Below are 27,940 nucleotides of genomic sequence, written 5' to 3' on the forward strand. Positions count from 1 at the left end.
CTCTAAATCTGAAGTAACATTTCAGCAGTACAGAACTTACTCTTAATAGACGCATTACCTAGAAGTTTAAACTTGATTTAGATTACTGTTTCATTTCCCCCCGTCGTTTACAATACACCGTGCTTATTTGTACTATATCAAAACAACTCGTACAGCGAGTAAAGTTATGATTAATGTGCGTCCCTTACCGGAGTGGTGGATATGTAAAGCAATAAACTAATTGAATCTAGCCGTCACATTAAATGTGAATTAATCATAAAGTCCTCCTTCTCTGAGGTCTCTGTCACGTGACTGGCGTGGATAAATACGGAAGTAAACGCAGTGTTCTTCCATGCCGCCGCCTCAATAGACGAATTATCTAGCAGTTTAAACCTTGAGCAATTGTTAATTGTATTTTTTTTATATACGTTTAGCTCTATTGTAAAGATAATTAGCAACTATAATCATGAGGAACTGTATTGCGTTGATGATAATGCTATGCATTACAGATACTATAATTATAGGGGATTGCAAAGTGCATTTCAAGAAAACACGCTTGACGAATGCAACAAGGGTATGATTAATAGTCTTCGTTAGCTGTAATAGTATTCTATTCAATTTGATAAAATCGTATACAATAACATCTTCCATATGTTTCAACAGATTGTGGGTTTCGCGTGGAAGAACTGCGGCAAACCTGACGACCCAGCGGTTGTGAAGAGCCTCTCCGTGTCGCCTGACCCCATCACCGTCCCAGGGGACCTGACCGCCAGCGCGTCGGGCTCCACCACAGTAGAACTGGTCTCACCCCTGCCTGTGAGTAAGCACGCCCGTGTTGAGTCTTGCCTGTCAGATTATGTGTAGGCCTACACTTGTTCTTTCATAAAATAATATTTATTGAGTGCATATGATCATGTAATATTTGCTAAGTATCTCTGGGCCTAATACCAGTATTAGTATTAGTAATAATAATAGTAATATAATAATAATAGTAGTATAATAATAATAGTAGTAGTAATTAGTATTGGTAGTAATACTAATACCTACTGGGCCTACCAGTATTTTTTTCCTCCGGTTAGCAGATACCTCTAAAACCTAGGGAACTGAAAGTCTACCATATCTGTCTCTAGTTTGGGTTATTCCTTTGTGCCAGTGAGTGTATTGTCGGTCATGGGTGTTATGTGTGGTTAAACAGGCTGCTACGTGTCTGTGGGGGATGCTTGCTGCTTATCTCATGAGCTTCATGTGAGCAGCTCACCACAGACACAACTTGCAACACTCATGGCTACATTATTTAAAATACAAGCCAGATATGAGTCCTAGATTCAAAGAAGCTCATCCTTAAAATGAAGAAATCCCCAAGACAGGATGACAATTGCAATGGCAATGTTCTGTAATATTGTAGTTATTAAACATGGAGGCTACAGTTGGCTATACAACAAATATCTCTAAGACTATGAGGTCTTGTCATCCTGAAAATGACTCGGTCTTTGTTTTTCAGTTGACCATCCCCCTAAAACTAACATTCCACTGCTCCCGTAAACAACTTGAGAGCAAGGTTCAAGAGAAAGCTTGGTTTACTGTGTATCTGTAACACATTGTTTTATTGACCAAACATGTGGATATGTTTACTGTATATCTGTAAGACATTGTTTTATTGACCAAACTCGTGGATATGTTTTTCCAACAAGTTTACTGGCCCTTATCTCCTCCTGTAGGTGAATGTAACCTTGGAGAAAGAAGTAGCTGGCTTCTGGGTCAAAGTGCCATGTCTGGAGGAGATAGGGAGCTGCCACTACCCTGATGCTTGTGACCTACTCAACCAGTTGATACCACCTGGCCAAGACTGCCCTGAACCACTACATACTTATGGCATCCCCTGTCACTGCCCCTTCAAAGCAGTAAGTCTACATTCAAGTCTAAATTCATCTGTAGGCTACTGAAATGACTGGTATATGATGTACTGTAGGAAATGTCTTATTGTGCTACTTCCCTATTTGACATCCTGCTTGGTGCAATGGAGTGAATGTCCTCTGAGAGCACTGAATTGCTGACCTTCTTGGGTTGTGGAGCAAGAGATTGTGGTAACACTTTACATTAAAGAGTTCACTCTAAAATCTGATTCCTGTGACTAAGCTCATAACAAAAAAACACGTCTATGTGACTATGTCCGTATGTGAGCTTGCAGCAGACACATTTACCAAGGCAATGGGGGCCACAAATTGGACCCCACCTGCTTGGATTATTGGAAAATGTGTCTACTGCAAGTTGCTGGGATTTGGACATAAAAAAGTGTCTTGCTATATTGACTGGAGTGAAGGTATGTGGTTAATCACATGAATGTGTTTTGAGGGTGAATTATCCACAGCTTTATTTTGCTCCTGTGTAGCTACAATCTAATTATTCTAGTAACACTGCATTGACATATTACATTTTTAAAAATGCATCGTTATTACATAATGGAGTACGTAATGGAGTCAGATCAGTACAAATTCAGAAATCTAGAACCGTTTGCAGTAATTTAGCACCTATAGTACATTGTTATATTACAAAGGTGTAAGATCAAGTTTATGTGAAGTATTACCAATGACACTGACAACACCATGCTGCATCTGTGTACCACACAGCACTTCACTTCATGCTGTACTCCTGTCTATTGGTTGCAAGCGGGAGAGGCTGGTGGAGGTAGAAATCGGAGGATGGGCTCATTGTAATGCACGGAAATGGAATGACACATGCTTGATACCATTCCTCATTCCATGCCATGCATTACAATGAGCCCGTCCTCCGATTTCTACCTCCACCAGCCTCCACTGGTTTCAGGTGACCTCTATGTCTCCTCTTTCCTAAGGGGGTCTATTCACTGCCAGAGTCCGACTTCTACTTGCCTGATATTGAACTCCCCTTCTGGCTCACCAATGGCAACTACAGGGTACAGGGAGTGCTGGGAAGTATGGACAAAGAACTAGGCTGCCTCAAAATTGCATTCTCTGTTCACTCCGATGCCTAGAATATGTCCTGTATTCACACTGAGCCGTTCTCAAGGGAACTCAAGGGAAAACTCTGTCATTTTGCATGGATACTCATTAACACGGTACAACCAGTCCAGTTGTTTTTCAAATGTTTTAATAGACGTAGGATTTTATGATCTGATGTTTTTTAAACAGACAGGACTTGTAAATGGGTGAACAGCCTTTTGATGTTTCTGTTGGAGAGAGACATTTCTCTTGGAAACCTGTTGACATGACAAATCAAGTTTCTTCTTTGTTATTGTGCCATGTTTATTTTAGATTGTTTGCTCGAGTACATGATCATAGGTAGGTTTTAGTTATGTGGTATGTTATAGTGCTGCTTTGATTTGCTTTGCTTTCTCATATTTGATTTTCTGATGGATGACATGGTGTGGTATTCTTCCAGTTGATCGTGTATTTCATGAAGGTGATTTTATTATTTTGTCATATTACTGTAAAAGTGCCTAAATAGACCTCCTGTCTGTAATGGAATGGATTGGTGGTGAACTTACTGAATGTGTGCTAAATAGCCCATTCTTTATTTATTACCATAAAAACAATGTAGTGGATTAATTCAAACCTAATTCGAACATTGTATATGCACAGTATTTCCTGTCCTTAACATGAACAACAAACATTAACAAAATGAAAAACATAAAACAATATACCGGTGTATATATATATATATATATATATATATATATATATATATATATATATATATATATATATATATTGCTTGGTTGACCAAATGTTTGGTTAATCTTTGATTGAGAATATTCATTCCTGTACTGACAAACAATGTGACACTGGTCAATCATTTCACACAATAAAATAAAAATGTTTTATAAAAGAGTATCCAACAAATGAGCACTGTCTGTTTCAGTTTGAGTTTGATCTGATGTTTCCCTGTATGACCACAAGATGGCAGAGATGTAGTGGTAAAATGTGACTTGCATGACTTCATAACATGGTTCATGTAAAAAAAAAAAAAACTGCTGTAATGCAGTATGAAGTGGTTCAGTGCCGATTATTCAATTAGTAATATATATTTCAATGCACATTTTGAGAACAATCAACCTGCACATATCAGAATGGATGCTCCTGAAGAAGAACAGGGATGTTTTTTTGCACAATATGGAACAGCTAGTATGCCAGGAGAGGCTGGTGGAGGTAGAAATTGGAGGATGGGCTCACTGTAATGCATGGAACACAATGAAGAATGGTAGTTCTTATAACATAGTTTTATAACATTCCTCCTTTCAAACTACCATACTTTATTCTGTCCCATGCATTATAATAAGCCCATCCCCATACCTTCACTAGCCTCCCCTGTATTATGTGTACTGTAGTCTTTCTCTAAAAACATCTAAGATATCATGTGTTTCTATTAAGAGGAGAGGTAAGATTCTAATATCTCTGATATGCTGCCCTGTTTTCAGAATACACGTCTAGGAAGACATACTGTAACTATTCAGGGTCCAGGTGACTCTTCCTCTCTTTCAATTTATCAACATTCCTGTCATTCCTGATTTTCAAGGGAGCACTTCCATTCCAATTCATGATTCCAGATGTCCAGGTGCTGTACCTCCTAACTATTATTATACTATTATATGGAAACTACTGTACCTAACACTGTAGCTATGGAAACTACTGTACCTAACACTGGAAGCTGGTGGAGATACAAAACGGAGGGCATGCTCATAGTAATGCATGGAACGAAATAAGGAATGGACTTTTTTGGGGGACTTTGGACTTTATTGTCATTGCTACAGTACAGGTACCAAACAACGAAATTTAGGAGGGGTGGCTCCCCTGGTGTTAGGAAAGGGAGAAAAAAAAAAAAATCACAAGAAGGGAAGGAGCTGGTTTACATAAATAAAGGCTATGTACACTATCCACTGTACTATACTGTACAGATAGACGACTAGGGTTGTCATATTGCACAATAGTATTGTTTCACGTTATTTAAAGTGTCACAGTTTGCAGGCTTGAATGGTAGTTTGAAATAAGAAATGACATCAAACCTCCAAGACCATCATCACCACTTCCAACTCCAATTACATAATGTACATCATTCTTGCAAATGTGGGCTCTCCACTAAATCATTTATTTTATACAAACTCATATCCAGACTTCACCCAGGGTCGCTATAGCAACACAAAAGCACAAATACACGACACAAAAAACTAAAACACTCCAGCTGAGGAAGACACTGTATTCCACTGTGGCTGGAAGGGACTCCATCACGTGTGTCCCTATCTGAGAGTTGGACTTGGTCTGAGAGGCAATGGAAAGAATGTTATCAGCTGGCTGACTGAGAAGGAGCGAGGCACATTGGTGCTGTGGCACTGTTGCCCAGGCCCCTCGTGCCTCTGAGGGTTGAGTGCTATACGCAGGCCATATGCTTCACAGACACAGTCACTGTTTGCTCTCAAACATGGGCGAGAAGGTTTAAACGTCGACAGTGTGAAACTATATAGCTGCAAATACAGTTATTAGCTTTTAAATCCCTTTTAAATATACAATGAATTCAACAGTCTTACCTCAAATATTTGGATGGAGCCTAATAAACATTTGCTTCAAAGTGATGAGAAGTATAACTTATTAAAGGATTGTAATTTGCCCTTTAATCCTCTTATGAGAAAAGGCTGTTTTTTATTCTACCCCTAATCCTTAGTTTACACCATTTAGAAAAAAAGTCATAATTTAATGTACCGGTACTGTATTTTCCCCCTTACCCAGTGGTGTTTGTTTGGGTCTCTTTTCCTGTTTAAGTGATTACCAACAATGACTTAGATTATGACCAGGGAGGTATTCCATCAACATCGCTAAAGGAAAGTCCAGGCTTATTTTGATTTTAAATAAATCTCGCAGGCACTGGCGGACTCAGAGGGGGGGGCAGGGGGGGCGACCGCCCCTCCTGGTGCCCCGACGGTTGAAAAACGTCTCTCTTAAGTGCCCTTTTGAGTGGCAAAAATGCCCTTTTGAGTGGCGAAAATGAGAGGACGTGCCCTATTGGTGCCCCTCCAAGGGTCTAAACTTGACCATGTGCCCCCACAGTTGAAAAACGTTGCACTAAAGTGCCCTTTTGAGAGGCAAAATTAGAGGATGTGGCCTATTGGCTGCCCTTCCAATGGTCTGAACTTGACCATGTGCACTGATGGGGTCCCATGTTGTGCAGTAGGTGCCCTTTTTTTCTTTTCGCCCCGGCCCTTCAAACAGCCTGAGTCCGCCACTGCTCGCAGGATTTATCAAAATAAGCCTGGATTGTCCTTTAGTGACGTTGATGGAATACCCCCATGATTATCTATGCATTATCCAGGATGTGATGAGCAAACATTTTTTTCCTAATAGGTTTATCATGTTGTTTTTACTGTAGATAGCAATGCAAACTCTGGGTGCATCGGCCAGCTTGTCACATACTGATAGCGGTGTCTGACCCAATGGTAACTGAGCTGCTGCAGCTGCTCCTCCATGGAAACATCTTCTGTTCACACACACAGTTCACTACAACAACTGCTCCATCTTTTTATGTGGGATTAGAGTAGCGGACCTATAAATAGTCCGGGTTTTCACAAAAATGAAAGTGTCTCAAATTCCGTAGTTGATCTGCTGTGGAGGTGCCACATCTATGCTTAATATAAACAGAGGCCGTGTCCAAAAATAGACCAACTGTTTGTGGAGAAGATTAAGCTGGTGTGGTCTCGGATATAGATGTTGAAACCATTGTTCTAATCTATAATCTTGTTCTCTAATCGTTTTGTCTCCCTGAACAACGTCTACACGGCCATCATTGAGTCCATCGTCACCGTCACCGCTGCAGCGGCCAAGGACAAGGCCAAGCTGCAGCGGGTGATACGCTCGGTGGAGAGGGTGATTGGCTGCCCTTTGCCCCCCCTTGAGGCCCTGTTTAAAAGTAGGGCTTTGGGGAGGGCCAGGAAGATCATGGCTGACCCCGCACACCCAGGACACTCTTCGCCCCGCTCCCCTCAGGCAGGAGGGTGCGGTCCCTAAAAACTGTGAAGGCCCGACATGCACACAGCTTTTTCCCCACAGCCATCCGGCTCCTAAATGCCGCTGGCCCCCCCCCACCCCCTGACCTGACCCCTATCTATCTACCCTCCCTCCACCCCCACCCAGAGAGCTTTGGACTGTCTGGATATGAACACTTGAACACTTGATCTCTACACTTTATATTTATATTAATTATGACTCTTGCACTATGATGTTGGTTTGCACTGTCTTGTCCTGTCTTGCACCTGTCCTGCTGTAAACCGTGCTCCACTGTCCCAAACCAAATTCCTAACATGTTTACATGTCATGGCAATAAAGTCTTCTGATTCTGATTCTGATTCTGAACAACGTTGCAGACATAGATCGGTATTCTACAGTACCTAAATTGAATAATGAAATGCTACAAAGAAATAATTTGACTTGAGGAATACATTCTAGTTATATATTTGCAACTGGTGTAGTTTGGCTTTTTAACCTATGATGTCACCTCTCTGAAATATGATTCTTATCAACCACCAGTGGAGCTCTTCATGGAACATTGCCAACCTGGCAGTAGTTTACATTCTGTGCGCAAATCCATACATTCCAGGACAGGTAACTTTGCCAAGGCCCATCCCAGTGAAGCTGTGACCCTCAGATACTGATGCTGTGCTAAGAAGAGAATCAGGTTCTTGGTCTTTGACAGCTTGCCACTGAGGTAGGTCTTGAATCCATCTAACATATTTCCCAATGCATCTTTGACAAGGGGGAGTTGTTAAAATGACTCAAAACATTCCAGTAGAAGGTGTCTCATTGTTGAAAATTAACTACAGTTGTCTTGAACATACTTCCCATTTGAATAGTTTAAAGGGGCAAACATATTGTTGGGGTTTTACATGGATAATACTGTAGGTCTTGTTAGTGTTTATACTATGTGAGTGACAGAGAGAAGTGCTGATGTTATTGGTGAGTTATGTGGGATATGCAGCACACTGGGGCAAGGCTATGATATGGCCTCTCTGCAGTGCAGTCCCACCCAACCCCGAAAGATCAACATGAACTCCTAGTGAGGAACTAGTTTGAAAAGTAAATACAGGCTTTCTAATGAAATGATCTAATGGCTATTAAAACTACTATATTATTCACATGTAATGGCACAACGAGTACAAATAACTAAATCTGTCTCTCAAACAATCCATTAAATTGTTTATTCTTTAGTGTACTACACTGGCATTAAAATACTTTGGAACACATATTTATTTCGTGTAACCTTTTTAGATTAAAGAAAATCTAATATATATAATACAAATATTTCATCGTATGTTTCATCATGGTTACATACCAGTATGATAAACGAATCCTTTTCATGGCTATTGTCTCATGGAAATTGTGCGTGTTTTTTGTGTATTACGGTAAAAATTCAAACCAATAGAGATGAAATCCACGAGCTTCAACTAGTATGCACATGACGCGCATTACATTGATGTTATGTGCGTTTACATCTTACTTGAGGTGCTCTGAGTCGGTCCAAATAGTTGTACTATCAGTTTGCTGCGCAGATTTCGGCATTTGGGGAGTTTGGATTATGAAAGATCCGCCCATCTGGTAAAGAGAGCCAGACAGCCCCGGTGCAGTGCAGGCAGGCTTGGTATTTGAAAGTTGAAAACTGAAGACAAGAGAACTTGTTGAAGGGAGGACGCGGGACAAGGAATGGGTTGTAGCCACAGTAAGGTGTGTATCCACGCTTGCAGAGGAAAGGTATTTATCCATCTTTGCCAGTGTTTCGAATGTATTTGACAAACGCCTTGAGGTGATAACGGGAAGTTAATTAGCGATCCAAGTGTTGTTTTTTGAGCTGCCATTGTCGCGACGCTTCGAGGCATGGTTACAATGAAACGTGTTTGGTTAATAGAGCTCGCAAATAAACTACGAAAGTTGTTTTTCCCAATAATCTGTTGCTTCCCTGATTGCTGCTTTGCAAACGTGTGGTGCTCAATCAATTTGTGCAAAGTTGTGATTGGAAACAGATGTCCTGAAAAAAATTATTTCCCACGACAGTTTGAAGCCCAACTGCTCTTAGTTGACAACATTTCACAGAACCAACTGTATGTGTTGTTATGTTAACAGAAATGAGAGTGCTAGTTAGTACATTGTATCATGCCTCCTGTTTTAAGCATCCATGCGTCCTTCTGTATCATTGGTAATTAGTAAAGATACACTGATACCATAGCCTACTGTAGACTCTGGTTTTATTTCATAACTTAAGCCGGATCCCTTCACTCTGGCCACAGAATCAGTTCAAAAGTGTTGTAGTAACGTGACAAACAGCACTGAATGCAATAGGAAGGGTCTTGACAATAGAGGCCACAAGTGTTTTTTTTAATATAGTTCAATAATTCAGTTGGAAGTACCAGTACTACATGAACCTGCTTCGACACAAGCTCATGCTACAGTTTACCAAGTAGTTATGTCACAGATTAAACCATATCCAAGATGGTATTGTTGAGGATTGCTTAATTGCTGAGATGAAAGGGGATAATTCATTAGTTTCTCTGGCAGTGTATGAATCAGATCCATTTAAATCTTTCACAAAAACTACAGTATTTAAATGGCGTAGATTATCAATTGATTTATCAAAATGACATGGTACCTGTAGAGCCTACACACTCTCTTTGAGATACACATCTATTTCTCTCACAGAGTATTGGTAAGCACATATAAACCATGCACTTGGACGCTGCACCTTTTGCAGATCACAAAACCATCTGTTTCTATGGTTGACGTAGGCAATTGGAGAAGTGTTGGGGCCTGCAAAGGTTTGACAAGAGAAGCCAAGAGAGTCACACTTATAGCAGTGACTTTATACAGACGGACCAGAATGAACATACCACATGAAGAGGATGCAGCCACAGCCAAGTGTTAATGAAATAACACCAATGTTTGTTTCGTGGCTGTAAAGACCAGACATCACTCTAAATGTCACTTTTCTATGAATGGGAGATATTGTTTAGAAGAACTATTGGTTTGTGTGGATACCCATGCCCTGGGGTCAGTTTTTGTTTGTTCCATCCAAGGTTGATACTTCTTTCATCTACCAAATGTGTGATATTTTGCACTCTTCAAATATGTTTCAACTCTATGGAGCTGACCGTCACCGGTATTTCTCACAAAAGTTACATAAGGGTGCATCTTAACCTTCAACTTTTGGCCTAAAGACACTTGTAAACATTTGCAGTCAGAGTGTACATTCTGCCATGTGTCTGGGATGTTCCATTCACTGGGTCCAAGTGGAGGCTAGTGAACGCCTGCCCTGCCCTAAACGTTGCAGCGCTCAAATGTTTAAAAAGACTGTGGAACGAAGAAAGCCTTGATTTATGGCCGCCTTTAAGAGCCATCCCAAACCCTCTAGAACACATGCTCCTGGACTGTGTATTTAAGATCCTCTACAGAGATTTAAAGCAAGCAATAAAATGCATCGCATCATTCTATGCTTGTCTTGTCTACATTGTCTCTACAATGCTTGGCTGGAGAATAGTGAGCGAAACGTAGCATGGTATTTATTGGCTTTTCCATGTTCAAATAAAGTTGGTATCCCGCGTTCCGTAGAGTGTTTATATGTGTTTATATAATGGTAGTGGGGGTGGGATAACGTTGTTTTAAAGGGAGGAGTCTGTCTCCATAGATGGCCCAAGGTGTTGTACTCTTAGAAACATGTTAGAAACCTTGGTATTGTTACATCTCAACTTAAGAGTAGGCTAGTGATGGTAGCCTAGTGACAGCCTTTGTGGCTAATCTTTCTGGCTAGATTTATATTAGGTATATATATTTAAATCAGGCTAAAGTATGTTTAAAAAACAACTTTATTTGTTTCAGCACACAATGAAACAGTGCAAAACAGTTTTGAATCATGCAATTCTACCATGTTATGTAATTTAGGGAGAAAAAAAAGATTGAATGCCAGTCATGTGAAGTTTAATCACTCTGAAGTAGCAAATATGGGTCAAGTACTCATCAGGAGCTTTCATAAGCCCCTCTTGTTCCTGTTGACAAACCCAAAGTGCTGGGGACCCTGGCATTTCCAAAATGGTGTTCAGATCCTCTCAGTAATGATAATCATCTAATTGCTGAGACCTAGTTTTAGCCTAAGAGTTTGTGTAATACCCATACCAGAGTTTATCAATTAAAAATAACCCAGTTTTCTCTTCTTTTTAGAGGAAAAACAAAGGCAAACAGGGTGAGAAGACTCATCAGGAGAGCAACAACCATCAAGATGGAAGTGGTGAGTGGTTTCCTGTAGAAAACAGTGCTGCCTGCCAGTTTGTATATCAAGCCAAAGGATGTCACACTTTACAGCGCCTGCTGAATGAATCACGAAGACTCATCACTGACAGTTCTAAAAGCTATACTTTATGCTTTCTGTTTTTTTTTACACCATAATGTATAGTTTTGCTACATAGACCTACTGCATATATATTTATACATACTATTTATTTTCTTAATTTTGTCTGAATATGCTGCTAAGAGAGAGGAGTACTGTATACCAGTAGAGGTATGGCCTCATTGTAATGCATGGAATGAAATAACAAGTTCTTCTTGGCTACATAATATACATTGTGTTCTAAATGACAGAAGGAGCCATACAATTATGTGGGAAAATACATATTAGCAGGATTTTTGTATACTTTATACATCTCTGCACTAAATGGTAGTCCCCACATAGCACTATGAACTTATTTTACTGCAGGAGAGGCTGGTGGAGGTAGAAATTGTAATGTATGAAACAAAAGTTTCAAACGTATGGGTTGTATACCATTCCTCATTCCATGCATTACAATGAGCCCGTTGTGGTGGAATAATATGCCTGATAAGACATTTTATTTATTGATAAGACATTCATTACCTTTGAGACTGTATTCACAAGAGTCACTAGACAGTCAGACTGTCTGGGCAGAATCAACACATTGATGACCTCAGTCTAATAGACAATGAAACAAGTTTCTCTATGAAGCTTGACATTGGCTAGATAGCAGACACATTTGAATGATCACAAAGACCTAATTGCTCTCTTTTCTCTTAACCTGCACCTAGAGAGACTGAGCAATCTAGAGCAGGTCTGGCCCTTTGTGTTTTCCTTTTTCACCTCAGTGTCTCTATTGGTGCTTTTCCACTACAGGGCCAGCCCGGGTCAGCCCGGTTTATTATCCTTTTTCCATTGACAACCGAGCTGGCCCGAAGCGAGCCGAACTGGGCCGAAAGGTACTTTTTTAGCTACCCTTCACGAGCAGGAACTACAGGGCCGAAAGGTACTTTTTTGCCAGGCTGCGTGTGACGTGTGATGCTGCACACCGTTGATTGGTCAATGGAAATCGTCATCCCATGTTCATAGATTTCTTCGCTAACCGCCATCTTTAAATACCACATTCGCTCTAGGAAAATGTCACTACTGTTTCTGTAATAGCTTATTAATAAAGATTCGAAAAATTATGCTGACCATCGTATTATCTTAGTTTAATGTCATTTCAATGCATCATAGAACTTTTATTTACAACAAGCATAACACAAAAATCGCTATTATGGCGATGTGCTGTGCCTATGGTGTTCCTCAGTCCAGCGGCAGTCAAATGCCGGTAGATTCGTGTCTTGCTCTCTCAGCACCGCTTCCTGGTTGACGACTCCCGTTGACAGCGGGGGGAGAGAAACGTTTTACCAGGGAATTCGCTCCGCGCTGTGTCGACCGTGATAAGAGTGTCGTATCGACACCATTCAAATGGTTTTGGATTCCCTGTCCTCTCCCCTATCCGGACACGTTTGAATTGTTATCCTAACCCACGGTAAATCACAGTTATTAACCCGCAAAGGGTGCCTCCGGGCACCGTCTTTGCCCGTGAATAACACCGGCTATGAAGGTGGTAGAAACACAATACTCCTTTGCTAACTTCACCATCGGTATACGATCATTTTGAGCCCTTAACCACCGCGCTGACACCCCGAGAAGATATGCTTTTAACCGTAAACTCAATGAACCGGGAGTTCACCCGCTGCTCTAAGCAGCAGCACGTCATGGAGGATATCAGCGGGGGGACAGACAATTTCTACCCGGGAATTCGCTCCGCGCTGTGTCGACCGTGATAAGAGTGTCATATCGACACCATTCAAATGGTTTTGGATTCCCTGTCCTCTCCCCTATCCGGACACGTTTGAATTGTTATCCTAACCCACGGTAAATCACAGTTATTAACCCGCAAAGGGTGCCTCCGGGCACCGTGTTTGTCCGTGAATAACACCGGCTAGGAAGGTGGTAAAAAGACAAGACTATGCTGGCTAACTCACCATATACGGTCATTTTGAGCCCTGAACCACCGTGGTGCCACCCCGAGAAGTGAACCGGGAGTAAACTCAATGAACCAGGAGTTCAACATGCGTCAAGTGCTTATATTCACTACGAGCAGTGTCGACATCGATCAGGCAGTAGCCATCTCATATGCTCATACAGTTCATAAAGCAGACAAGTGAAGGCAGTGGTTTTAAGGGTTCAAACAACATGACTTTATTATGTGTACATAGCTTCCTCTCTCTCTCCCTCTCTCTCTTTCTCTTTCTCTCCAAAAAATCACGGTTAATAATATACCACATGCCGAGGAAAAAGTATACGATAGCATCAAGTTCCTCCATGTTGCTATTGTTGTGGCTGTGTTGTGTCTCGTGAAAATATACGTCACCACCATGGCGCGCTGTTATGACGCGTAACTCCGCCTACTATCTCCTACTCCTCCTACTCCTCCTACTCGTTCCTGGTCTCCTGTGTATAGTGGAAAAAGGCTCATACCCAGAACTGTTCAAAAGCGTGCCGAAGCGAGCCGTGCTGACCCGAGCCGGGTCGGCCTGGGCTGGCCCTGTTCTTTTGCCTTTCTCCACTGCCAACCGTGCTGAACCAGGCCACAGTACCCGTACCATTTTTAGTTCCTGTTCGGGATGGGTAGCGAAAGTTGGGGAAAGGTACTTTTTTGCCAGGCTGCGTGTGACGTGTGACGCTGCACACCGTTGATTGGTCAATGGAAATCGTCATCCCATGTTCATAGATTTCTTCGCTAACCGCCATTTTTAAATACCACAACAGATTTCGCTCTCGGAAAATGTCACTTACTGTTTCTGTAATAATTTATTAATAAAGATTAGAAAATGTATGATAACCATCTTATTATCTTAGTTTAATGTCATTTCAATGCATCATAGAACTTTTATTTACAACAACCATAACAAAAAAAATCACTTATGTTCCTCAGTCCAGCGCGCTTCATCATCCCCCTTCTAATGGCGCTTTTCCACTATACGGCTCGGCTCGGCTCAGCTCGCTTCGGCACGCTTTTGAACAGTTCTGGGTATTGGCGCTTTTCCACTATACACAAGAGACCAGGAACGAGTAGGAGGAGCAGGAGATAGTAGGCGGAGTTACGCGTCATAACAGTGTCATAAGTTCCCCCCCACTATACAGATCAGCAGGGGGAAATGCGATAAGAATATTGTCAAAATGCAGCACTATCGTGCACAGATCAGCCTTACAACATGTAATGTTAAGTGCCTGTAACTTGCCGCTTTCAGTTCTAGTAGACTAGTTTAGATCTCGCAACCAGGGAAATGCCGACACAATTCTATTTTTATTTCTCCTGACACGTTGAGCACTGTGCTTTTTTTGTTGGTGAACTACCGTAATAAGCCTGAAAAAGTTCAACTGTTCAAAAAGTGCAACTTCTCTGCTTTCAGAAACTCTTTGAATTTTTTAGATTGGGCATATAGTTCATGAATTACGGTAGTTTGAATCCGGTTTCGGAGCAAGACTATCAGCATTAGTCAAATACATGCTCACATCAAGTCATCCGCTCACTGCTGTCCATCAAAAATGGCACATCCATCAATCATATTACATAATAACAACTGCTCTGATTAGATTGCTTAGATTGTTTAATACATCAACGGGGGGGAAAGCGAGATGAACTCGCGAGTATCATGCTTCATTGAACGGAAAGTCCTATCTATCCAAATGTAAAGTGTTTTAGCCATCCCCCTTTCCACTGGTAATAAGGAATTGGCAAGAATAGATCGATATAAATAGATCAACATTATGCAGCACTATCAGTTATGCACATTATCATTATCATGCACAGATCAGCCTTAAAACATGTAACGTTAGATATATAACGGAGCGATGTATTTCTACGGAAAGGCTGACTGACGCGGGGCTCATTCAATCTCCGCGTTCGTTATAGATACGCTTGCAGCAGCGGGTGAACTCCCGGTTCATTGAGTTTGCGGTTAAAAGCATATCTTCTCGGGGTGTCAACGCGGTGGTTCAGGGATCAAAATGACCGTATACCGACGGTGAAGTTAGCAAAGGAGTATTGTGATTGTACCACCTTCATAGCCGGTGTTATTCACAGGCAAAGACGGTGCCCTTTGCGGGTTAATAACTGTGATTTACCGTGGGTTAGGATAACAATTCAAACGTGTCCGGATAGGGGAGAGGACAGGGAATCCAAAACCATTTGAATGGTGTCGATACTACACTCCTATCACGGTCGACACAGCGAGGAGCGAATTGCCTGGTAAAACTATTCTCTCCCCCCGCTGTCAACGGGAGTTTAAACCAGCAGGCGCGGTGCTGCGAGCAGCAGCGGGTGAACTCCCGGTTCATTGAGTTTACGGTTAAAAGCATAACTTCTCGGGGTGTCAGCGCGGTGGTTAAGGGCTCAAAATGACCGTATACCGATGGTGAAGTTAGCAAAGGAGTATTGTGTTTGTACCACCTTCATAGCCGGTGTTATTCACGGGCAAAGATGGTGCATAATAGCGATTTTTGTGTTAGGCTTGTTGTAAATAAAAGTTCTATGATGCATTGAAATGACATTAAACTAAGATAATACGATGGTCAGCATAATTTTTCGAATCTTTATTAATAAGCTATTACAGAAACAGTAGTGACATTTTCCTAGAGTGAATGTGGTATTTAAAGATGGCGGTTAGCGAAGAAATCTATGAACATGGGATGACGATTTCCATTGACCAATCAACGGTGTGCAGCGTCACACGTCACACGCAGCCTGGCAAAAAGGTTCCGGGTCTCAAAAAGGTTCCTGCCCTCGAAGGGTAGCTAAAGAAGCGTGCCGTACCGCGCCGTGCTGATCCAGGCCGACAAATGGAAAAGCACAGGGCTGACCCGGGTCGACCCGGGCTGGCACGATAGTGGAAAAGCGCCATAAAACTGCCATCTTCCCTTTTCATCCCTTATGTCATTTTATCAATGCACATGGTATTACTGTTATTTCAACATTTAAACCTCTTTCACACATCGTTCCCTGTAACTTCAATGGAATCCCAAGCTGTGCCGTCCAGGCATTTTTGCCGTTCACTCAGCCAAATGCCGGTAGATTCGCGTCTTGCTCCCTTTAACATGTCGGCGATTCCCTGGTTGCGAGATCTAAACTACTAGAACTGAAAGCGGCAAGTAACAGGCACGTAACATCCATATGCTGTATAAATAAATATATTTGACTACCAGCAAGACAGCGCAGCACTAACAAACGCGGAGATTGTATGAGCCCCGCGTCAGTCAGCCTTTCCGTAGAAATACATCGCTTCCCAATCCCTGGTTGCGAGATCTAAACTACAAATCTACTAGAACTGAAAGTGGCAAGGGTTAGGGTTGGGGCATGTCGGCGATTCCTTGCGAGATCTAAACTACTAGAACTGAAAGCGGCAAGTAACAGGCACGTAACATCCATATGCTGTATAGCCTATATAAATAAATATATTTGACTACCAGCGAGACAGCGCAGCACTCGTATCTGGGTCAATGACGTGACGCCTACTTTTTCTGTCCAACTGAATTTCTTACCTTAAAAAAAACATAAAAAAACATAAAAAGATAACATGTATGTCTAATACCTTCCCCATATACATAACCACTCTAACTTCTCCAAACATTTTAGTTATTGGTTATTTTTCTGCTATCTGAAGTGTCAAAACATCATGTGGGGCGACCGTCCAGCCTTGACTTCTATTTAGACAACCGGTTTAAAATCACTTAAATCGATTTAAATATATCCCTTGCTCTATTTGGCATAATTTCAAACATGTTTTACATTAATTGACAAACTTATTAAGCATTTGCACTTATATTTCCATCATAAAATACAAACGAATGTTGTCCGAATATGTACATTTTATGAAATATCATCTCGGGCGACCATCAAGAAAACACAATTGTGGGACTTTTATTTTGAAACCACCTCAAGGACAGATGTTGCATCCGCCAGTCACATGTGAGGGACCCAGAGAAACAACTGGCAGGTTAGTAAGTCTCTCTCATATTTGCAAATAAATCTCTTTTTTAACTGCTGTCATGTACTTGCCACTTTTGGATATCATGTGGGACGACCCCCACAAAACTGTGAATAATAAGTTTTATCTGCAAATCTATATTTTGATGATAAATTTGATAGTGACATGTGGTAAGAAGTAGCTAGTTTGGTTTCTGTAGCTAACTGTTAGCCTGTAATATTTGACTGAACTTGAAAACATCATCTGGGGTGACCTAGTATCATGTGGGGCGACCACTGCTGAGTGTCTTACATGATAGATAAACGTCCTGTATTTGTAGTTTCTGTATATTTATATTTTATTAATGATTTATATACATACAGTTCTTTGTTTTAGCATAACTCTTTGTATACTTTAACACATATTTGTCTACATTTCAGTCATTTTCCATTCCTATTTAGGAATTAACGTTTCTTTTTGATTATTGTGCAATCTTATGAAAGAAATGTAAAAATTGTATAGCATGACATTCCATTTAGGTAATTGTAGATGTATTAGTTATGTTTAACTAGTTTAACCTATTTTCTAGATGGCACCACAAACAAGCAAACAGAAGACTGCTCGATACAGGCAGCGGGTCAACGCAGACCCTGCAGCAAGAGCCCACTATCTTGCCAGGAAAAAAGAAAGGTAAAAAACTATAGGTAACATGCAGTAGGCTATATCTTTCTCTGGTGTATTTGAAACTGTCATGTTAGTAGGATTAGGAATGACCTTTTCTGTAATATCTTGAACTTAAGTTTGTATGTAATTTAGGCCACCAGAATGTTTCTCGCGTCTCGAAGCTAACTTGCCAAGACTGGGTAAAGTTCAGAAATGCCTGGGGGCTCATTTATAAAAATTTACTTGAACGTCATCTTTAACTTGCACGTAAGCAAATTTTTCTAAATGGACGTATGCATTATTTATAAAACGGACTGTGCTTGTTTAAAATTGCGTATGTCTGTCGTACGTACTTCCGTCTATAAATAACAATATACTTGAAATTGAACGCAGGTGAATGAGCTTTGTATTTACGCCCTGTGATAGCGGCTCAATTATAGAGGCTGAATTAAGCCAAGTGCTATAAATAGGCTTGATTGGGGTGTTGAGCAGCACCTTTGACGAGTTCACACGATGGTAGACAAACAAAAGAAGAGAAACTTTACTGAGGAGGAGATCGACTGTCTTATCAGAAATAGACGCGCGGTCGCAAACGCACGCCCCCGAATTTCCCCGATCACATCAGGCAGGATGCGGCTGAAGGAGGGCTGGGATATACCCGACCGCCTTTATCACGCCTCAATTTAGAATGATTACACCATACAATAGCCTAATGGCATATAAAGGAAGACTGAAATACAATCATAAACATCAGTTCCCTTTAAATCTTGAATTAAACAATTTCTCGGCTGATAACAACATTGTTAATTTTATTACGAGCCACTTTCACTTCGCATGAATTACAGTTAAGTAGGCATTAACGTGTTCGAGTGAGGCTCACATGCCTGTAATAACTTTGCATAACTAGTAGGTAATGTGCGTACGTCAAGTCAAGACCTGACGTAGAGCTACGATCGTTTCCACTGTCAAATTGACTCACTTTGAAATTTTATGATTCACTATTTTGACATGGTTTTCTACGTACGCCAAGGGTAAGATCACATTTTATCCATATTCTATAAATGAGGCCCCTGGTGTTAAAGAAATGCCTGCAGTTTACCATGAGTCTGGTCACAATGATTAGATGGTCATTGGTCACAATGCAATGAGTAAGGAAAATGAAATGGCAATAAAATGGGGAAATAAAGGAACGAAAAGAAAATGGAAGTGACAAATGAGAATGAAATGACAATAGCAAAGACAATGAAATTACAGTAACAATGAAATGGAAATAGCCTAGTTTGTTACATGCTGATGTTCCTAAACATCGTTTTAATGTAACAAATGATCACTGCTCCAACCAGCCTGTGTTGTAAGTCATATACAGGGAACTGATACAACTGTGTTGTAGGTGTTTAGTGTTGATTTCATCCATGCAACTAGGTTGGTGTTTATTGTTTATTGACTCTATAGAACTGTGTTGGTGTTTAGTTTTTATTCCATATATACAACTGTTTACTTTTTATTTACTGAAATTGTTGATCCCTGTGCAATGTGACTACCAGGGTCCACAAAAGTGATGCTACTTAACCCTCCTTCTCTCACTCATAGATTGACAAAACCAAAGATGAGATGACAAGGACGTGAACATTTACATTTGTAAAATATTTGTTCTTGAAGAAGTTCCTGAAGCATATAATGTGCATTGCACTTTAACTTTTTAAATGTTTAATGTTTTTAACATTTGTGATATTTGAATGTTCCTGACGAAACTTGTAACCTACGCGTTTTACGTTGTACATTTTTTTAGTTCTGTGATATTTGAATGAATTTAAGAATATTTTTGACTTGACCAACTTGAAAAGATTGTAATAAAAACTTTGTTCCGTTTTCTTTAGTCTGAACTGTATTGTGTACATTTCAAATAGACTTTTAACTGCCTGCAGTTTTCTCATCATTTGGGGCGACCATCTGTCATGTGGGGTAACCAACTATTGGCAATTACTGTACTAAATTCAAAATAGAATATCCATCAGTTTTGGCTCAAATATTAATCAATTGTATACTATGCTTAAGTGGATATTATCTGTACACATTTTAACTCAGTTTTATGGGTTTTAGAACAAAAATGGGCATTGTAACTGCATTACGAGGGAGACACTGCCATTATAGAATAAACTTGTGAAGTCATGGTTTACAAAAAATGAAAGGGCACACAAGGCTGTCTTTCTTAAACAGTTTATTTAATTACTGATACTTGTTAAAATATTAGTAATGTTAAGGAAATATATTAATTTTTAGATAAATTACGGTCGCCCCAAATGACTTTTTTTAAGGGCGTGTCCTATTCATTCAACTTTAAAAACACTAAAATCTCTTAATTTGTTTTTTTTGCATAAATGCATGTGTACACTACATTCCAAATGTTTTAATAATGGCCAAATATATTGTTATTGTTAGTATTTTAAAATTGGCCCATTCAAAAGTCTTATCCGTCAATGACCCATCTATAACAAACGCGGAGATTGTATGAGCCCCGCGTCATTCCAATGAGAGTGTCAAGCACAGCCTTTCCATAGAAATACATCGCTCCCTGTCTAACGTTATATATCTAACGTTACATGCTTCTAAAACTGCGATCACCCCTTTCCATATTATTTAATATTTATATATTTACATATTACATATTTGTTGTTATTTATGGAAGTGTCCGGTTGCTGGAGGAACCAGGACGCCGGCTACACTGCACAGTTTAGCCCGAAATAGAGAGAGAGTGCATTATCCCGCTAGTAGAATACAGTTCCAGTAATAACACTTATCTCTATATTGTAATCATTCTCTTCATCTGTTTAAATGTTGATCTATTTATATCGATCTCTTCTTGCCAATTCCTTATTACCAGTGGAAAGGGGGAAGGCTAAAATACTTTAGGACTTTCCGTTCAACTGAGTTTATCTCGCATTTCCCCCGTTGATGTGACGAAGATGTGAAAGCGGCAAGTAACAGGCACTTAACGTTACATGTTTTAAGGCTGATCTGTGCATGATAATGCTGCATTTTGACATAGTTCTTATCGCATTCTTATGACACGTAACTCCTCCTACAGTCCCGGGTCGCTCCGTATAATGGAGAAGCGTTTCTGAAAGTACGGCACGGATCAGCCCGGTAGTGGAAAAGCGCCATAAGAGAAAGTGGGGGTCAATCCCCCCATATCCTCTTCATAATTTGCATCACAGCTAGTGTCATGTGACCCCCTCCTCATTATTGATGTAGACAGGAAATCCCTGTGATTTGCTTGTATATTACCTGAGGGTGTGACAGTTACCTGTACATAAAAAGCTAGGCTCTGTGCCATGAACTTAACTTTTCTGAGAAGAATTTCACTGACAGACTCTCTGTCATGCTTGTAAACTGTTCTCCTTTTGCAAAAGAGAATTAAATACATTTTCTATACAATCTGAAGGAAGCAGGCTGCCTTGTTCTATTTTCTATTTAGATACTTAAAGAATTCTAGTACACCGTCCTCTAATTTCTACACCCACTAGCCTCCATTGCTTTGCAGTTACCAGCGTATGTTCAGAGGTGTGTTTGTTGCCATGCTATTACGGTTCTGAGGGTCAGCCAAAGTTTTTGTAATGTCAAACCTTCCATGCAGAGGTGCCCGAGTGCATTTAAAGTTGCACCGGAGCACAGTTGGATTATACAGAGAGTACAAGTATTTATAGAATAAAGTATGACACATTCGTGTGTGTATTATTGTTCTGCTGAGTCTAGTCAATCCAGTGAAGGTTGTAAGTCAGGTTGGGTTCAACTCTTATGGCCACTGTGTCATCAGTCTTTTCAAGCCCCTTCAACCTAGACACATTTGTCTTTTGTATATCTGAGCGGATTGGATAGCTATAAGCAACAGGCATGGTGGCGGCTGTGGCTCAGAAGGTAGAACCTGCGTCTAATGACCGCAAGGTCAGCGGTTCGATCCCTGGCTCCTCCTGTCCACTTGTAGAGGTGTCCTTGGGCAAGACTCTGAACTCCAAATTGCTCCCAATGAGCGGGCCGGCCGCCTTGCATGGTAGCTTGCCGCCATTCGTGTGAATGGGTGAATGAGAGGCCATTGCATTGCAAGTGCTTTGGAATAAGACGCTATATAAGTGCAGTCCATTTACCAAGCAAGTTGGATGTCCCTATTAAATCCTACCAGATCTATAGTACATACTGTTAGTGCAGGGGGGCTGGTGGAGGTAGAAACCGGAGGACGGGCTCATTGTAAATGCATGGAATGGATTGGAATGATGGAATGGTATCAAACACACCATATTAACACACCATTCCTCATTCCATTCCATGCATTACAATGAGCCCATCCTGCAATGTCTACCTCCACCAGACTCCACTGTGTAAGTGGCTAGGGAGAAGGAAGTCATACAGTAGGTAGGGATGCTCCGATTTATCGGCCACCGATTTAAATCGGCCGATTTCACTCCAAATGACTCGATCGGTGATCGGCAAAAATGGCCGATCGCAAAAACCGATCTTTTTTTTTTTTTTTTTTTTTTCCCTGGGGAAGACAGATAACTGAACAGAAAACATAGGAGAACGTAACAGTATGTAAACCATGAAGGCCACGTTTATGATGTGTTTTATACAGCCATATCGACTGACTTGGGCTTCAGGCCCTAACTGGGTGATAGGCCAGACCTTTACTATGCCATAAAAATGGGTCTGCGTTTGCTTGGTGCCTAATGGATCAAAACTTTTGTCTAAAAAGCAAAAAATATGTAGGCTATCCAGTCAGTAGGCCTACAGTTATGTATTTTTTTTAAAATCGGTATCGGTATCGGTATCGGTTGATCTTGAGGAAAAAAATCGGTGATCGGTATCGGCCCCAAAAATCCAGATCGGAGCATCCCTAACAGTAGGAATTGATTTGGGACTGCGCCCAGTCACAGTCACTTGACAATGCTAACCTGGTGTCCCCCTCTCCACCCCTAGGTAAAGTTCCCCTGGAGGAGCTGGATGTGGGGCTGGAGAAGCAGCTGGAGAGGTATGAGTGGCAGCTGAAGGTCCTGAAGGAGGTGCTGTCTGCGGCGGGGGGCCAGGCGAGGGCAGAGCTGCTGCAGGGCCACCCACACGGAGACATCTGTGACCTGGTCCACGGCATCACTGACAAGGTAGCAAGTCACATCAAATTCAAACCAAAACTTTATTTAAAGTACAATTTGATAATGCAATGATATTATTTTCAAAAGCATTATACAAATTGAATTGCACTTGATATTGAAATTAGGCTTGGGCGGTTTCAAAAAATGTTCTGCTGTTAAACCATCCCCAAATAAGACCCCGATTTCCAGTTTAACTGCGGTTTAGGGTTATGACTAATTATTTTCACACAATGACAAAAATGTGCCTATATAGCATCTAGTAGGCTTATCAAATCATAAAGAAATAACAGTAACAAAAAAGGGCATAAAAGCGTATCCTACAACGTTAGGCTATTCTTCAAGCCTATTCTAGGTTTTTCGACATAAAAACAAGCATAGTAATCATCCATTGTCACTCGTAGATCCGCGAGAATTACAACATACTAGCTAGAAAGTTATTTTCGAAAAGCTTGTTGACAGTTGTAAACAGACACACACAACATAATAATAATAATGAATTTTATTTATGGGTGCCTTTCAAAGCACTCAAGGACACCTTACAAAGCATAATTTAAAAACAAACAACAGATTCAAACAGTGATTCAAACAAAACAAGACAAAACAAAACACTTAAACAACAATTAGTTAAAAATACGCCAGTTTAAAAAGGTGGGTTTTCAGGCAGGTTTTGAAGGTGGAGAGGGAGTCAGTGTTGCGGATATCTTGTAGAAGAGAGTTCCAGAGATGGGTGGCTGAAGGCTCTAGACCCCATAGTGGTCAGGCGGGCAGAAGGTATAGTGAGTTGAAAGGCAGACGGTATAGTCAGTTGAAAGGCAGAAGGTATAGTGAGTTGAAAGGCAGAAGGTATAGTGAGTTGAAGGTCAGAAGGTATAGTCAGTTGAAAGGCAGAAGGTATAGTGAGTTGAAAGGCAGAAGGTATAGTGAGTTGAAAGGCAGAAGGTATAGTGAGTTGAAAGTCAGAAGGTATGGTGAGTTGAAAGGCAGAAGGTATAGTGAGTTGAAGGTCAGAAGGTATAGTGAGTTGAAAGGCAGAAGGTATAGTGAGTTGAAAGGCAGAAGGTATAGTGAGTTGAAAGGCAGAAGGTATAGTGAGTTGAAGGTCAGAAGGTATAGTGAGTTGAAAGGCAGAAGGTATAGTGAGTTGAAGGTCAGAAGGTATAGTGAGTTGAAGGTCAGAAGGTATAGTGAGTTGAAGGGCAGAAGGTATAGTGAGTTGAAGGTCAGAAGGTATAGTGAGTTGAAAGGCAGAAGGTATAGTGAGTTGAAGGGCAGAAGGTATAGTGAGTTGAAGGTCAGAAGGTATAGTGAGTTGAAAGGCAGAAGGTATAGTGAATTGAAGGTCAGAAGGTATAGTGAGTTGAAAGGCAGAAGGTATAGTGAGTTGAAGGTCAGAAGGTATAGTGAGTTGAAAGGCAGAAGGTATAGTGAGTTGAAGGTCAGAAGGTATAGTGAGTTGAAAGGCAGAAGGTATAGTTAGTTGAAAGGCAGAAGGTATAGTACAAACACTCGCTATTATATATAGCAATTTATGATGGTTTTATGACTGTATTGACAAAAACCTGTTGCTATTTTTTTAGACCACGATTTACAGTTTAACTGTAAAACCGGCCAACCCTAATTGAAATGGATAATAGACATAAATAGTAGGTACATTTGAAACAAACAAACTGAACAAAAGACAATTTGTCATAATTTAGAAAAAGACAATGTGGTTACCGTAACCAACAATATGCCATATCCAAAGCAACCGGTACATGTTTGGGGACAGCCTCCCACTAAGCTCAGGGCAAGTCTGTCGGGTTAGCTTCCCAAATTTGCATGGGGAAATCTGGTCCCAGAGAAAGCACCCGGTCGCCCTTAAACTGAGGCCCCATGGCATACCACAGGGACATGCAGCTTCAAGTCAAGCAGTTTTTAAAGACTAACCAGAGAGCAAGTAACAAATGATGATGTCAGGTCATATATTGTGCAGCTGTCACTGATAATAAACAAGGCATGCTTTTCCATTACAGAATAGATTGGGAACAGTGCCTATTTTGTGTGCAAGTGTTATGGTGCCCGTGTGACTAGGCCGTGAGTTAGAGCACTCTGGCATGCCTTTGGCCCGTTCTGAAATGTCACTGCCAACAAAGCCAGACCTGTTTATAGGCAAGCTTGGCATTGTAATGCCGCGAAGAGAAAACGAAACAGCATTGATTTGTACAAACATACTGACAAAGTAAGAACACTTTAGAGTAAGCCTTTGGAGGGGTGTTTGTTTATTGTATGACTCATGGTAGCACCCATTTTGGTTGTGAGGTGTCTCCACCATGACATGGTCAAGGTCCTTACTTATACAATCCACACTCGTCACTCTATTTGTCATGAAAGATGTGAGCGAAAATTCTAGTTACCTCAAGTTTGGGTTCGAATTTGAGTTATTGGATTCAGTCCATGCAGAAGAGAGTTGTGGTTGTCCGTCTGGGTGACCTAGACATTGCTCCCTTTGGAAAAGGTGATGCTGTACCAAGTTAGTATTTGTGTGTGTAACCTCCAGGTAAAGACCGAAATCACTGCTGATCTGCTCATTCTTCACGAGGAGAAAAGCAAGAGTGCCACAGAGGAACATGAGCACAACATTGAAGGTAAGAGCCATTACTACAGTATGACACATTAATTGACCATGAAGATGTTATGTCTCTGCTTGCAATGGAACAATGAAATAAATGTTTTGTCTGATTTCACCTACGCACCTGTTGCAAAGAAACTACCTCGGGTCTGCAAAAGCCTTGTTTCAGATTGTATGTTTGAACCAGTGGATGCTGTATTAAGTTAAATAATTCACCAAATTACTTTATACTTCATAGAACTGCAGAGGATACACAGAGAAGAGAAAGCTCTGTTGGATGAGACGTATCAGGCAACTGAGAAGGTTTCGCAGGTATGCATGTCTAGCTTTGTCTCAACTCATTATGGCTGTAAGTCTTTTAATCATCCTTGGTTTAAAAAGTGTTGCATTTATTTTACAGTGTATATCACTGTAGGCCTATGACCTTCCTTTGATGTTTCATCAGAAGAACATACCAATTGTTTCTCATCACCTCTTGCCTGCCCCACATACAGTGTAAGGTTGAGGAGTTGACTGCAGATCTCCAGGCTTTCAATGAGTTGAAAAAGAGACTAGAGGAGTCAACCTTCAAGAAGGATCTACAACGAAACATTCAGGTGTGTGTGTTTCTGTGTTTATACCATGCACTGTTCAGTTAATGTTAGATTGTTACTTTTAGGGGGAATAGCTGCGTTTCCCTTACTATGCAACATTACACTTTGAACATCTGTTCTCAGGGCCTTTTTTGCTGTTAATTTTACAACACCCCCCCCCCCCCCTCGCTCTCTCTTTCCCTCCCTCCCTTCCCTCCAGGCCCATGGCAGCCCGGGGCCGTTTTGGGAGCGAGAGCAGGAGTCTCTGCTGTTTGTCATTGAGATGAAGAGTGAGCGGGTGCAGGATCAGGGGAGCAAGCTGATGCAGATGCAGGATCTGGTAGGACGGGGACCGGACCTGACCTGTTAGACAGGAAGACTGGGAGGCACTGGACACAATGAGATCATCTCTCATTGGGCTTCAAGCTGTCAAACATACTCTTAATTGCTTATGGGCTGTTTAGATTAATCAGTTTAATTAAGCTGTATTGTCCCATGCCTGGGCAGTTTGGTTGCAGCATAAACACAGGCATAGAAATACTACCCAGAGCACACTTTAAACTATAGGCCTACTGTTTTTTTCAATAGCTATCCCAAATGTGAACTTGATCATGTTGTCTTTGGGCTATAACTGCTGATTGTGTCCTTATGTTCCGGTGTCTGCTATTTAAGGTGGAAAGGAATCAGTCATTAGAAGACCAAGTCATACATGTTCTACAGCAGAATGAGGACCTCAGGGTACGGATCGACAACTATCAAAGCCTTATCCAGTAAGACCATGATCATCACATGACTCACACCACCTCCATTCTCCTCAGTTTGCTTATTTAACTGCCCTGACCTTGTGTACATAGTGTACATGACTGTTGTAAAACCACAGCTCAAAGTCACAGTGGAGAATAATAAGACATTGAGATTTAAGTCAAGTTCACTCCAGTGTTTGCGTGAGACACGTGCATGTGGCACCACTTGGTGGACAATGCCTGTCTGAGCAGGGGATTTCTGAGAATAGATTGTGGGAGTTCAAATTAAACTAATTTAATTTAATTCATCCACAAACAAGTGTCTGTGCTAATCCACCTGTTGCCATTACAGCACCAAGGAAACAAAAACTAATAAATGACTTTTATTTAATGAAGTATAGATAAAAACATATATATTTGGCTTCAGATAATAATAATCGCAAGGCCATTACTATCTTTCAGAAATAAACAAATCTTGAGCCTTGCTTTTCGCTCTTCCCTCCACTCCAGGCAGCTGTCCAAGGAGCATCAGAACCTGCAGGGGGCGCTAGAGCGGCAGTCTGTCACCAGTCAGAAGCTCACCCAGGAGAAGGAGCAGCTCATGTTTAAGCTGAGACACAGGGACTCCTGCCCCACCATCCACATGCCACCCACCATCCACACACCACTCAGGACTGGCAGCCTCGTAACCCCACCCTGACAACCAAAGCCCAGGTACCTTGACTAAGGAGCGTAGTCGCTAGCAGGAACCTGATGCCAAATGTTAGATCCAGTTATATACTCTTCCTGTGCCTCTCCTGAGCATCTTTGACATGATGGTTTTGGTTCAGTAGGACTGTTTTATTGGCAGTGGACAATTGGACATGGCCATGCTGTGTCTGATTTACCTGTCACCTGCTTTACAATGGGAGATTTG

The 27,940-nt window shown here is 41.1% G+C and overlaps 1 protein-coding gene across 1 annotated transcript; it reads left to right on the top strand.

Annotated features, from left to right (window-relative positions):
* Positions 1-330: 330 nt before the first annotated feature.
* Positions 331-27,724, top strand: ccdc69 (coiled-coil domain containing 69; the record flags this gene model as incomplete). The annotated part of the gene is made up of 11 exons (XM_080527146.1): positions 331-553; positions 643-795; positions 1,698-1,880; positions 11,199-11,265; positions 22,932-23,110; positions 25,638-25,725; positions 25,948-26,021; positions 26,204-26,305; positions 26,502-26,621; positions 26,954-27,051; positions 27,535-27,724. The coding sequence occupies exons 1-11, from the start codon at positions 473-475 to the stop codon at positions 27,722-27,724; spliced, it is 1,335 nt and encodes a 444-aa protein (XP_080383272.1). The 5' UTR covers positions 331-472.
* Between the last annotated feature and the right edge of the window lie 216 nt (positions 27,725-27,940).

This window comes from Nansenia antarctica (genome assembly GCF_963989245.1).
Source record: "Nansenia antarctica genome assembly, chromosome: 3".
Lineage (NCBI taxonomy): Eukaryota > Metazoa > Chordata > Actinopteri > Argentiniformes > Microstomatidae > Nansenia > Nansenia antarctica.